The sequence below is a fragment of the Haplochromis burtoni genome, unplaced genomic scaffold (assembly GCF_018398535.1).
Source record: "Haplochromis burtoni strain Fernald_Lab_line unplaced genomic scaffold, NCSU_Asbu1 Contig_1070, whole genome shotgun sequence".
Lineage (NCBI taxonomy): Eukaryota > Metazoa > Chordata > Actinopteri > Cichliformes > Cichlidae > Haplochromis > Haplochromis burtoni.
The window spans coordinates 64,529-77,427 of NW_024583431.1; the positions used below are offsets into that span (position 1 = coordinate 64,529).

The following is a 12,899-nucleotide window of genomic DNA, read 5'->3' on the forward strand; positions in this document are numbered from 1 at the left end:
GGGAATAGTAGTACACCTTTAAGATGGTTTTCAGTGTAACTTCAAATTTTACCAGGCAGTCACAGCTTTTCACGCTACCCAGCACAGCTAGCTCTAGTTTGTGTGCCACACAGTGGATTGTTATGATGTGGGGTATCCTCTGTTTCAGTCTCCCAGCTACTCCTGTTTTCTCACCCATCATCACTGCAGCACCATCAACATTTGCACACACTACTTTCTTTTTCCACGTGTCTTCTCTGATACCCATGGTGTTCACTGCTTCTCAATAGCCTCTAAAATACCTGCAGCATTTGTACTCTTGACTGGCTGAAATTTGATCATGTATGTAGCTATGTCACTATTATCTCTCACATACCTGACATGAACCAACTCCTGTTCTATTATACCAGTGTCTGTACTGCCATCTGCAAGAATGGATAAGAACCTGCTTTCTTGAATTTCCTTTTTATTCTAGTCTCTTGAAGTTTGTGCTACTGCTCCAATAAACTCTCTGCAAGCATGGTCATTGTGGAACCAAGATCTAGGCCATTTGCTTTTTGAAGTTTGCAAAGACTGCTAAATTTTGCCAATGGTAGTTCACTCTTTACCACATAGTAGCCAACTTCATTTTTTACAATTATTATAGATGTCTTAAGGCAGGGGTGTCAAACTCAAATACACAGTGGGCCAAAATTCAAAACTGGAACAAAGTCGTGGGTTAACATTAATATTTATTGGAAAAAAAATCTTCCTCCAGATATAAGAATGAATCTTTTCTTATGGACTCAAACAAGTTTTGCTGAAAACTCAATGTAGAACAAGTAAAGCTTAATACTAAACTATATATAACTTATATAAACATATATATATAACTTAATATTGCACACATGCAAAACCGAAATTCCACTTAAATTTCTCCCGTACCCTGCCCACCAGTCCACTCCTTTGACTCCACATCAGTGGAATTCATTTCTTAAATAAAAATTGTATTTGCAGCCTTCTGAATTAAATTTTAACAGTAAACTTTTTCCACAGGCTAATACTAAATATAAAAAAATAATAAAATAAAGCAATTAAATAATAAAAGTATCATTGAACGTGAAACCATTCAAGCCCATGTCTGTGAGTAGTAAGAAAATGTGCACAAAACATGTTAATTATAGCTGGGTTTGCTGCACACTGATCTACTCTGATGTGTCTAAGCCAGGTATCTGGCTTAGACACATCCTCAATTTCTGGGCTCAGGCTCTGAGCTGAGGAAATCCTCAGGATCGAGTGAAGGTGTTCATCGGTCAGACACTGTGTCAGGGATCATACTTTGACTTCAGCGTGTGAAGTTCAATCAGCTCCATTTGGAAGTTTGTTGGTGCGTTTGCAACCATCTTGATGCATGCAAAAGGATTACTGAGCAGTTCAAATTGACATTTCTGGGCATCAGAGTCGGCAAATCGCTGGGTAAACTCAGCACTGAGTACACAGAGTTTTTCAGCAAACTGTGCACATGGGAGCACAGCAGATCTGCATGTTCATCGTGTGGCAGCAGGGAAAATGGTCCAGGTTTCCTTGTAGCATCTGATTCTGCCACAGGCACAATTTAGTTTTAAAAGCCCTCACTGCAGTGTACACGTGATGATACGCCCCCGTCCCTGAAGATGTAGGTTCAGCGCATCGAGATGGTTTGTGATGTCACACATAAAGGCCAGCTCACACAGAAACTCTTGCTTCCTGAGCTCAGCGGTGTCTTGCCCTTTCCTTTCCAGAAACTGAAATATTTCCTCACGTAGCTCGAAATACCTGTTCAGTACTTTTCCTCAACTTAACCATCTCACCTCTGTGTGATACGGCACATCTGCGTATTCCAAACCACACTCCTCAAAAAAAGATTTGAACTGGTGCTGCTTCAGACCTTTGGCTCTCATAAAGTTAACTACTCGTGTTACTGCGGTCATAACATAATCCATCTTTAGGGCTGTGCCACAATGCGATTCTTGATGTTTGATGCAGTTAGTGCTGGGCGATATGGAAAAAATATTTATTACGATATGAATTATTTTATATCACGATAACGATATATATAACGATATACCACCTGACCTGCGGTCATCTGGAAAGTACGCTGTCTGTGAACAGCAAGCGCAGCGAGTGGAGTCTTTGTTAATGAAATGGATGGTTACGCTCATGTAGGGCTGCGTATCTCCGCTCGTCCATAGGTCAGTCGTCAAGGCATAGTGCACAACACTGCAAACATCCTTCTCTACTTTGGCCTGGCATGCGTCATATAAGCGAGGCAACTCAACTTTCCTGAAGTGCTTACGACCGGGCATAACGTACCTCGGATCAAGGACTTTGACGAGGTCACGAAAGCTGTCCTTCTCAACTACATAAACAGGGGCCATGCCTTTACAAATGTAACGCGAGATGGCTTGCTGTGGTTTGTTTATGGCGCTGGGACGTTTTCTCATAAGAGCCTTGTATGAAAGACTGCTGTATCTTCGGCTGGCTATAGTTTTTCTTTTCCCAACTTGCTGCAAAGAAACAGCATGTGCATCAAAATAAACTATTTCCAACAGTGTAATTTGAGTTCTAAGCATCCCAGAAATTATACAGAAAAGCATAAAGTCAAACATAACTTTTAAAAACACCAGCATAGGCTTATAAGGCCCTGAAGGTAAAAAACTAAATTTTCTGCAAAAATGACGTCACTTCTGGTTTCGGGCAGGTAATGGCGGACAAGCAATAGTTCGCGCTGACCAACAACAACACTTCCAACATAGGAAGTGTTATGAACAGCTGATCGGCTCGGCAAAGCGTGATTCTGGAATATTATGTTTTTGTTGCTGCAAGTGCTTTTTATGCAATTTTTGCAAAGCTATATGTGGAAAGAAACCGTGACCTAGGACAAGCTGATGGCATAAGATGTAAGTACAACTCCTCCAGTTTCCTATCCAAAAAAATAATTATTGCGCTAGCTTACATGGTTCCAGTTCTACAGGGATTTAAAATTAATTAGGCAAAACGGAGCATGCCCGCTCCGACCGGTTTTAAAGGGTTAATGATATATTTTATGTCATAATTTATAAAATTAGGTTAGAAACGATAGAAGACAAATGGCACGATAGACACTTTTCTATCGTCCAAACGATATATATATCGTCATATCGCCCAGCACTAGATGCAGTGATAAACATTTAGCTCACCTGCACAGTTCTCCGCTCGCATCTTCTCCCGTACCCTGCCCACCAGTCCACTCCTTTGACTCCACATCGCTGGTGCATCATCTGTCATTAACCCCACAAGGTTTTCCCATGGCAACTTCATTTCAGTTACACATTTGGAAACCTCTTCAAATATTTCCTTCCCTGTGGTTGTGCAATGCATTGATTTTAATCCTAGAAGTTCCTCCATAACACAGAGATTTGAGTCCACCCCACGGATGAAGACTGAAAGCTGGGCAGTATCAGAGGCGTCACTGCTCTCATCCACAGCGAGAGAGAATGCAACGAAATGGTTTCCCTTCTCCATCAGCTGGTTATATAGATTGGTGGCAAGTTCACGTGTGCAATCAGCTACTGTGTTTTTGCTCAGGCTCACATTTGAAAATGTTTGCTTTTTTCTCTGGGCACACAAGGTCACAAACTTTGATCATTCGCCTTTTCACAAACTCTCCCTCATTGAAGGGCCGGGCTGATTTTGCGATCTCTGCTACCACAATAAAACTAGCCTTTACAGCAGCCTCACTTTGTGATATGGCTTTTTTGAACATAGTCTGTTTTCAAACAAAACTTCTTTTCATCTCTTCTGTTTTCCGACGCCTTTGAATCATGTCCAGGTTCAAGAACCTGGACATTGTCCAGGTTCTTGTCTTGGTGTGTCATTTCATAGTGTCGTCTAATGTACTCCTTGGTTATAGCCACATTAGCTCCACATACAAGACAAATAGGTCAGTCTTTTACATAGGTAAACAGATATTCTGTCTCCCACCTGTTCAGAAAGCTCCTGTTTTCTGCCTTTCTTTTTGCCATTTTTGGAGAGGTAGCACGGAAGTATTTGCACAGTTGCTATGGCTACAGTCAACATGTCTCAAGGCTTTTAAACCCCTCACTACATACTTTGTGAACATTTTCACACTTTTCTCTCTTGTTTAGACACTCTCAAAGTTCAAAGCTTCGTAGAAAAATAAGTCCAGTATTATAGAGTGAAACCAAAGACCAAGCCCTGTTTTCAGGTCCAGAACATGGGAATAGAGCACCTGCGAGAGAATTCACCATTAATGAATCAATGTATGGAAGTGGAGGCAGTGGAAGCAAGAAGAATGAGTTGAGTAAAGTACTTATCTGACGTCTACCTGGATGATTGAGCATGCATCAAGATACTTATCTGACGGTTTTGTTTCACTTAATAAGCCTTATAATTCAGTGGAGAGGGTGCGCCTTATGGTCCAAAAAATACGGCAACTTCTACCTTCCTTTAGAAGTCCAACTTTTTGTGCAGTGGTTTCTTCCCCTGCCTTTTGGGTGCTACGCAGGTGACTTTGCAAAATGTTTCCTCGACAAACACAATGCGCTGTTAAACCCCCCCCCCCCCCTCCAAAAAAACCCATGCAAAATTGCATACAAAAAGAATCCTCGAAACAGCGAGGCCGCGAAAAGTGAACAGAGTTATAGCAAGGGACCACTGTACTCAGGTACGCAAGTCCGGACTCGCAAGGAAGCCCAAACTTCCCAAGAACGCAGCATGATTGTTCTATGGCATTGTATGGCAATGTACGTGATGGCATCACTGCTCTGGAGTTTTTACTGCCATTCCCTCTTAATTTAAGTTTGAGTAATATTTGCAATGGAAATTACACATGACATAAAAAAAAAATTGTACACAATGTAGTAGATTTCTTTAAGAAAATTTTTTTTAAAAATTATCTTAAGCACTTTGCAAAATTTGCTTTTAAATATCATCTGTTTCACAATGTCTAATAAGCTTCATACAGTTAACCACACTACATGACTAAAACACAAGCTTAATCTCCCTGAATAAACATAGTACACATGTATGCCTGAATAAAAACAAACAAGTGAGATGTTAGAACGCTTTTATTTTTATTTTAGTAAATATTCAAACCTAAAATAAACAGCTGGAGTTTGGAAGAGACTTGAATAAATATTTAAAATATAATCTGATCATTTTTGGAGCAGCCTTCAGGATCTCCACATATTAACATGCTTTTTTTAGACTTGATGGATAGCTTTAACAACCTGCTAGCTACAAATATTCATTTGCAATTCCACATGATTATTAACAGACAAAAAGAAAACATTAATGATACAGAAATAGTTTTCTATACAAGATCACTGCAAAAAAGTGCAGCCTTACCTGATGTCCACCATACTGTTACTCATTTTATATTAAGATTTAAAAATCTAGTTGGTATTGCTATAGCAAGTAGCCTTCAGTAATAGTAATGTAACACAGCAATAGTACATTCATGTAGCTGTAAAACCCATGACAATATATTAAGTATTCCAAAGTATTCAGAATACATTACTGTCATTGAGTAACTTAACAGATTACGTTACAAAATACATTTTGGGTAGGGGTGGGTTTTGATCATTGCTTTCTCAATTAAAATCGATTGTAGCTTGGATAACGTGATATCGATTCATTAAAATCCTGAATCGATTTTTAAATATACATTTATTTTGCCCGAAACGCCAGAATCTCAGTTTAAACCTCACAAAATTTCAACAACCACCAAACAGCTAAAACAGTAAATGAGGGTAGGTAAACAGATTCTGCACAAAGATATAAACATGCACTGTCGGCTGCTGTTTTCTTTCCTTTTACATACTTCCGACAAGAAATACCAATTTCTGTGTTCAACAGGCTACTGAACTTTGTAAAAATTATGCAAAATTGCAATACGCTTAGCTGTGTCTCTAATAAAACCTCTGTAACTTTGCTCTGCTTCACTTCAGCAGTATCAGGTAATGTTCATATGTTAATTAATGGTATTCTTTCATTTTTGATCTACTGCAGAATAGTTAAGGTCATCTGCTATAAAATCCCAGGCAAGGAAAATCACCTTCATGTTTTTCTGTGTTTTATCCTCAGTTACTTTGACACAAAGGCATCTGCTGTGATGCTTACACCTTTGATAAAGTCTCACAAGTGTCAGCGTTCTTTTTATAGATATAAAAATATGGAAATGTACTGATACGTGATAAGAATTATAATATTTCTGATTGTCTGAAGCAAAATTTCCCCGATTCAAATCAAATCGTGGATTGATTCAATTCAAGACCTTGTGAATCGGAATCGAATCAATTCTAGAAATCAGTGACGATACCCAGCCCTAATTTTCAGCCATGTATTCTGTAATGTGTAGTGGAATACATTTTAAAAATAACCTTCCTAACACTCCCTGCAGGTTTTCGACATCACCCTGGGTTAACACACCTGAATCACATGATTAGTTCATTACCAGCCCTCTGGAGAACTTCAAGAGATTTTGAGTACCTCATACCTCCTATTCCAAATCTCTTTGCCTACCAATATAAAGGGAAGGTAAATAGGAATATTGCTAAGGACTTAAGATAAGAAAAGAGAAGAGAGACCCCTGAGAATTGGTAACTTCATACAATTGGAATGGCTTTACACTCATCTCTCATTAACGATATGACGTAAGATGTTTGCCATGTTGAAACGACAATGTGCTGGAGAAGGACTACAAAACACATCTTAGTTCATAACGTGTTCTAACCCTGTTGTTGAACAGCCTGTTAAAATATTCTTCATTACAGAGGCTGGAGTTTTAAAGGAGGAGGAACATTTAGGGTCAGATTTACTGATGTCTGCGGAGCGCAGTCTTCTTTCTATTAAAAATCTGCTGTATGTATTAAAGATGCTCATAGTCAGATTGTGATTGAAAGTTGTGAACAGGAGGATCTTTGGACTTATGCATATGTATTTGTAAGCCTTTCACTTTCAACAGAAGAGTATTTAAACAAGTCACACAATTCTGAGCACATTGTTTACTGCAAATTGCACAACCTTAACACGGAAAAAATTGCCCTGCGAGACACTTCCAAAAATTAAAGCATCTCGCTATTTTCAGAGACAAACATTGAACCTGAGCTCACACTGGCTTATTTTGGTTAGGACTACAAAGGAGAGCCAACACTTCAGACAGTGGTGCTTAGACAACAACCTCATCCTGAACATCCACAATCTGATCCGGAGTTTGTGCTGATGATTAATGACACAAACACGGTTCTACGTACAGCTGGTTTGTTTTATTCTCAGAAAAAAAAAATACAAAAAAACAATGTTTAAAACATAATCGTACCAGTGCACACCTGAGCACTGACCTCTGCCTGTGTCCTTTTGTCAATGTTTGTTTTCACTTCATAAAGGTTTCATTTAAAAATAAATAAATAAATATGAGCACTGATGAATGTCAGTGCTAAACACCTGTAGCACCTGTCTCACCTGATCAAAAAATCAGAATCACTAACTGTGATATTGTCACTGAAGACCTATTGTTGGTGGATTGAGCGCTTTGATTGGTGAATTGGCAGGATGCTGGTTACTGCAGGTGTCTGATGCTCCTGGTTCAATGTAGAATCATCACCTGTCTGTTTCACCTGTCACAGATGAGGACGAAGAAGACAGCAGTGAAGAGGACAAGAAAGCTGAGGAAGAAGAGAACTGTGAAGTGCATCCTCCCTCAAAAAGATCACGAACCTGAAACACCTGAGAACACTTTCACATTGATTTTTCATTTTTTAAATTGACGACACAATAAAGATGTCAAGGTAAACAGTGTTTCATGTGACTCATTAAATAGAGAAAAGTACCACATTTCAGAGGAATCCTGCTCACCGATTGGCTGTGAGGTTTTCAGTTAACCTTAACCTAAATAATGTATCAGGTAACCATGGCAACATCACTGCATTGTCAGTAAACAAATAACTAATGCAAATAAAGTGACTCACAGCCAAGCAACAAATCACAACACATTACTGATGTCACAACAGTAAAAAAAAAAAAAAAAAAACAGAGGGGAAAAAGACTGGTTGCCACTGGTGGGAGGGGCTTTTTCACAGGGTGCTGTGAGTCTGTACTGAGAGCAGCAGAACTTCCTGTCAGGCCGCAATCAGGGCAAAACTTGTAGGAGTGTTTAAAAGGCACACAGGAAATGATATCACAAACTAGTCCTGCTGTCATCCCACCCCTCATCACGTGGGAGGCTCTCTGATTGGTCGTCCCCTACGTGTCGATGAGCGATCCTGCTGCCCTGTGATTGGCCAATTTGGCGGCATGGCGGCGGCTGTACAGAAGGGCGATACAGACAGGAAGCACACAGTATCCAACAGCGCGGGGGTCCGCCCTTGTGCACGAGAACAAGAAGAGAAAGAGCTGCAAGTATGGCAGCAGGAAGATCAATGCCCACATCCACACAGGAAGTAGTGATCCATGGACAGTGATAGCAGGAGGTGGAGCCGATGGGCTGGTACCTGCTCTCTGCACACGTTCCAAACTAAAGCTGTGGACCTCAAAGATGTAGTACGCCGCCATGACGCTGAGCAGCAAGTAGAAAGCCACACCCACCCATCCCATCCTCTGACGGAAGTTCATCATCCTCCATACTGCGGAAGAAACAGATTAAAAATCAAAACAGGATCAACATTCATCAGTGCTCTTATATCCAGTAACAGGTCAGAGGTCATTACATCATCCAAAAGAGCAAATCAACAATCAATATTAGGATCAATGAAATAACTATTCCATCAGTGCTGAGATAAACAATCTCTGCCCCAGTCAATTTCAATTCCATCTGATTTAAATCTAAGAAACAGTTTGTCACTGGAGACTGCAGGTTTTAATGTTCAGTTAATAATAATAATAATGGATTGGATTTATATAGCGCTTTTCAAGGCACCCAAAGCGCTTTACATTCATTAAATTACATTCACTCACTGGTGGAGGCAAGCTACGGTTGTAGCCACAGCTGCCCTGGGGCAGACTGACAGAAGCGAGGCTGCCATATCGCCCATCGGCCCCTCTGGCCAACACCAGTAGGTGTAGGGTAAAGTGTCTTGCCCAAGGACACAACGACCAGGACAGAGAGCCCGAGAATCGAACCGGCAACCTTCCGGTTACAGATATGCTTCCCAACCCCCTGAGCCACGGTTCCCACCTTAGTCAATTCACTTTTCATCTAATCCAGGTGTGGAGAACTCCAGCCTCAAGAGCCAGTGTCATTTAGGTTTTAGATATTTTATTTATTTATTTTTATATCTATATCTATATCTATATACATATATACACACACACATATATATATATATATATACACACACATATATATACACATATATATATACACAAAATATATATACACACACATATATATACACATACACTATATATATATATATATATATATTATATAATATATAAATATATAATTACAATATATATATATACCCATATATAATACACACACATATATATACAACACATATATATAACACAATATCATACATATAACACACATATATATACATCAACATATACACACACATATATTACACTATTATTATATATATATATATATACTACACATATATATATTAATTATTATATAATATATATATATATATAATAATCATGTATAAGTAGTATATATATATATATACAATACTATATATATACATAATATCATATACACTCTGGAGCATATATATATATATATATATATATACATAATCACATCACACACACACAACATGAAGACAATAACATCACATTACTACATATATATTAGGGGTGCAACGATACACAAAATTCACGGTTCGGTTCGGTTCGATACTTTGGTGTCACGGTTCGATATTTTTTCGATACAAAAAATGTTCATGCCTTTTTAATTTGTCATTTATTAAAATTATAAATATATATTTTAACTCAAAAGTACAGTTTTTAAATTTAACCCTAACCCTTGTGCGTGTTTTTTATTTTGACAGCGAATGCGCACCTGCGGACCACTTATGTGCAGCCCTGGTTATTTAGCTCATCATATTGCAGCCACAGAAATTCTTTTGTCCATGAAACCATAAAGCTGCACTTTCTTTTTGCCTTATAGTCTGATTTGTCATAACTTCTCCGTTTTGTGGTAAGCTTTTCTTTGGCTGTCACTTCTTCACCCTGACCTGTCTTATTTGGCTCAGCAGAACTGAAATGCTTTTACACACTACTCACATAAGCTCAGCGATTCTCTGCGCGATCAACCTCTCACATGTTTAAGCTGCGGGAGATTTCACTTGTCATGTTTGCATAGTAAGCTAACGATTAATAAGACGATGTCAGAGGAATTGGTGCACAAATTATCATCACTCACAGATCAGTGCTGTCGCTCTCCATCCATCCATCCATACATCCATACATACATACATACATAGATAGATAGATAGATAGATAGATATTACACACCTGAAATAAATGATTAGTTCATTACCACGACTCTGGAGAACTTCAATAAAGAGGAGGTAGTTTAGCCATTTCAATCAGCTCTCTTGGATCAATGACACATAAAACCTGAAGGACACCGGCCCTCGAGGACTGGAGTTCCCCCACCCCCGATCCAATTCAAAGTATGCCAACATGTAGCTCCGTGCACTAATTTACTTTAACAGAGAGCTGTGGTTTCTGCACCAGACTATTCACTTTTCTCTAATCCAAACTGTGCTAGCATGTAGCTCTGCGTCTTTGTTCTGATTTATTTCAACTTAGCGCTGTGAGCTTTGTACCAGACTCCATTCATTTTTTATCTGATTTAACGCCTGCTAATAGCTGTGTGTCTTTGGCCCTCTTTCCTGCTGCCATAGATGTTCGCACGGCTTCCCTGTAGATGACACACTGAGCTGCTTCCTGCCGGCCTCCATCTTCCTCTCTGCCTGTTAGCTCATGTTTTCTTACCTTCCTTCGCGCTGATATTTCAAATTAAAATCCAGCTGCAGGATCGTGTTTTGATCGCTGTTGTTCCCGTGAAGTCTCGTCTCTCTTTCCGGGTAAGTCACCTGATGCCAAAGGATTACGTCATGTGTTACACAGTGCCGCCTGCTGTTTAAACAGCGTCATTACACATTAGCGCGTTAATACTACAAGTCAGTATGAAATCAAATATAACTGCATACAAACTGTGATTTTAATCATTTTCATGTTCGTTTGTCTTTGTTCACTTTTACTTGTTTCTGTGACAGTTTAGATCCTTCATTGAATAATCTTATAGTTCAGAGTCTCAGATGATAAAATTCAGCTGATAATTTAATGAAATTTCATTAATTTAATGAAATAATCAAATATAAGCCATCAAGTTCTTCAGCGTCCTAATCATAAAGCTGTGATATTGATCAGTCTGTTCTCTCACACAGTTGGATTTTAAGACAGTTTTTCTTTGCCTTCAAACAGCCTAAACTTTATTAATATAGCAGCTCATTTCCAGTCTGACAGACCCAAACATTTAAAACACAAACACTTTCATATAGGGTGTTTCCTCTCACACTGATTTACCTATAGCAGCCATTACTTTCATTATGTGTGTAACCTCTTCCATCACCAGGCAGTGAAAACTGGCTGGTAATGGAAGAGTTGACTTTGAGGTGAAGCAGCATCTGATGAGGAGCTGGGACCGGGTTAGGACTGCTTCAATGTGGACCTTAAAGTTGCTCACCTGGAGTGGGACTGAAGTCGATTCAGGATCATGCTGGTTGTTTTCCTGGTAAAGTAATATTTTGTTTCTTCCAGGCTAGATTTAAGGCCCTTTCGCAATAAAACAGAATCGATTTACATCAAAACATCAGTAAACAGTCAAATCAATTAACTAATCAACAGTCTTTGTTAGTGAGGTACAGAGACTTAAACACAGAGATGAGAGGTTGCTGTGCTGTCAGCTCAGTAACGATTTATCAAAAACAGCTGACAAAACATCTGTTCACCATCACCACTGCTTCTCAGACTAACAGCAAATCTTTGTAACAGTTCACAAATCTGTCTAGTAACAGACTGAAAATGCTCTCACTGTACACTAATGATGCAATTCTGTTCATCTGAACATTACACTAGAGCACTGCTAAATTATGAGCTTATCAAGATATTTCAGAATATTCACTCAAACAAGGTGAAAATGAATGAAGAAACCAGATTCCAGTTTAACGTGGAATAATTAAAATATTCAGGGACAAAAGTATGATTAAGAACCTACAACTCAATAATGGATGGATGTATCTTCCTTTTAAAATGTTTGGTGAAGTCAGATTTGTTTTATCAATTTATGAACAATTAATGATAAAAAACAGTTACTTTGGGAAATAAAGCTTCTAGAATCATTTAAAGAAAATTAAACAAATAATTTCAAACCTTGCAAAAAGCAGTTTAGATAAAGTGAAGACAGGAAAGCTTTGGACATCTTGTCTGCTTCTTCGGGATATTAACCCTGAGCAAATCAGAATATGTTTGTTTTTGTATTTTTTTTTAATCATTTCCCCGTCAAGTTGATTTTTTTTTTTTTTTGTCCTTCCACAATGTCATGAGTTGAAAATGAGGATCACAGTCTTTCTCCTTGTTTCTTTTGTCATTAAAAAAATAATTATTTCTATTCTTTCAGATTATTCAGAACAAGAAACCTTCAGATCCTCAAATGATTCCTGGGTAAATATGCAGGCCTTGCATTGCTTGATCAGAAAGACCCTCTCAGTCTCCATTTAGGTGGGAGTCATTAGTGAAGACCTTCAGGAGTCTCCCCAGATGATCAGTCTCAGTGCTCAGTGGTAACTTTATTGTCACCAATGGGAAATTGATTTGCAGTATGTCAACACATCAAACAACACAAACACACACACGTACACACACACACACACACACACACA

At 38.7% G+C, this 12,899-nt stretch overlaps 1 protein-coding gene across 2 annotated transcripts; it reads right to left on the reverse strand.

Annotated features, from left to right (window-relative positions):
• Positions 1-8,012: 8,012 nt before the first annotated feature.
• tmem251 (transmembrane protein 251) lies at positions 8,013-12,892 on the reverse strand. 2 transcript variants are annotated; one of them, XM_005951662.3, is made up of 3 exons: positions 11,705-12,890; positions 10,951-11,051; positions 8,013-8,621 (listed from the first exon to the last, which is right to left on the reverse strand). In XM_005951662.3, exon 3 carries the CDS (start codon positions 8,611-8,613, stop codon positions 8,242-8,244), a length of 372 nt encoding a protein of 123 aa, XP_005951724.1. In that variant the 5' UTR covers positions 8,614-8,621; positions 10,951-11,051; positions 11,705-12,890; the 3' UTR covers positions 8,013-8,241. The 2 variants fall into 2 exon arrangements, with proteins under 2 accessions (XP_005951724.1, XP_042072413.1); XM_042216479.1 differs by having other exon boundaries at positions 10,465-12,892.
• Positions 12,893-12,899: the final 7 nt, after the last annotated feature.

Coding starts and splice junctions, on each gene's coding strand:
- tmem251 (XM_042216479.1), bottom strand. CDS start 8,613: ATGATGAACTTCCGTCAGAGGATGGGATGGGTGGGTGTGGCTTTCTAC.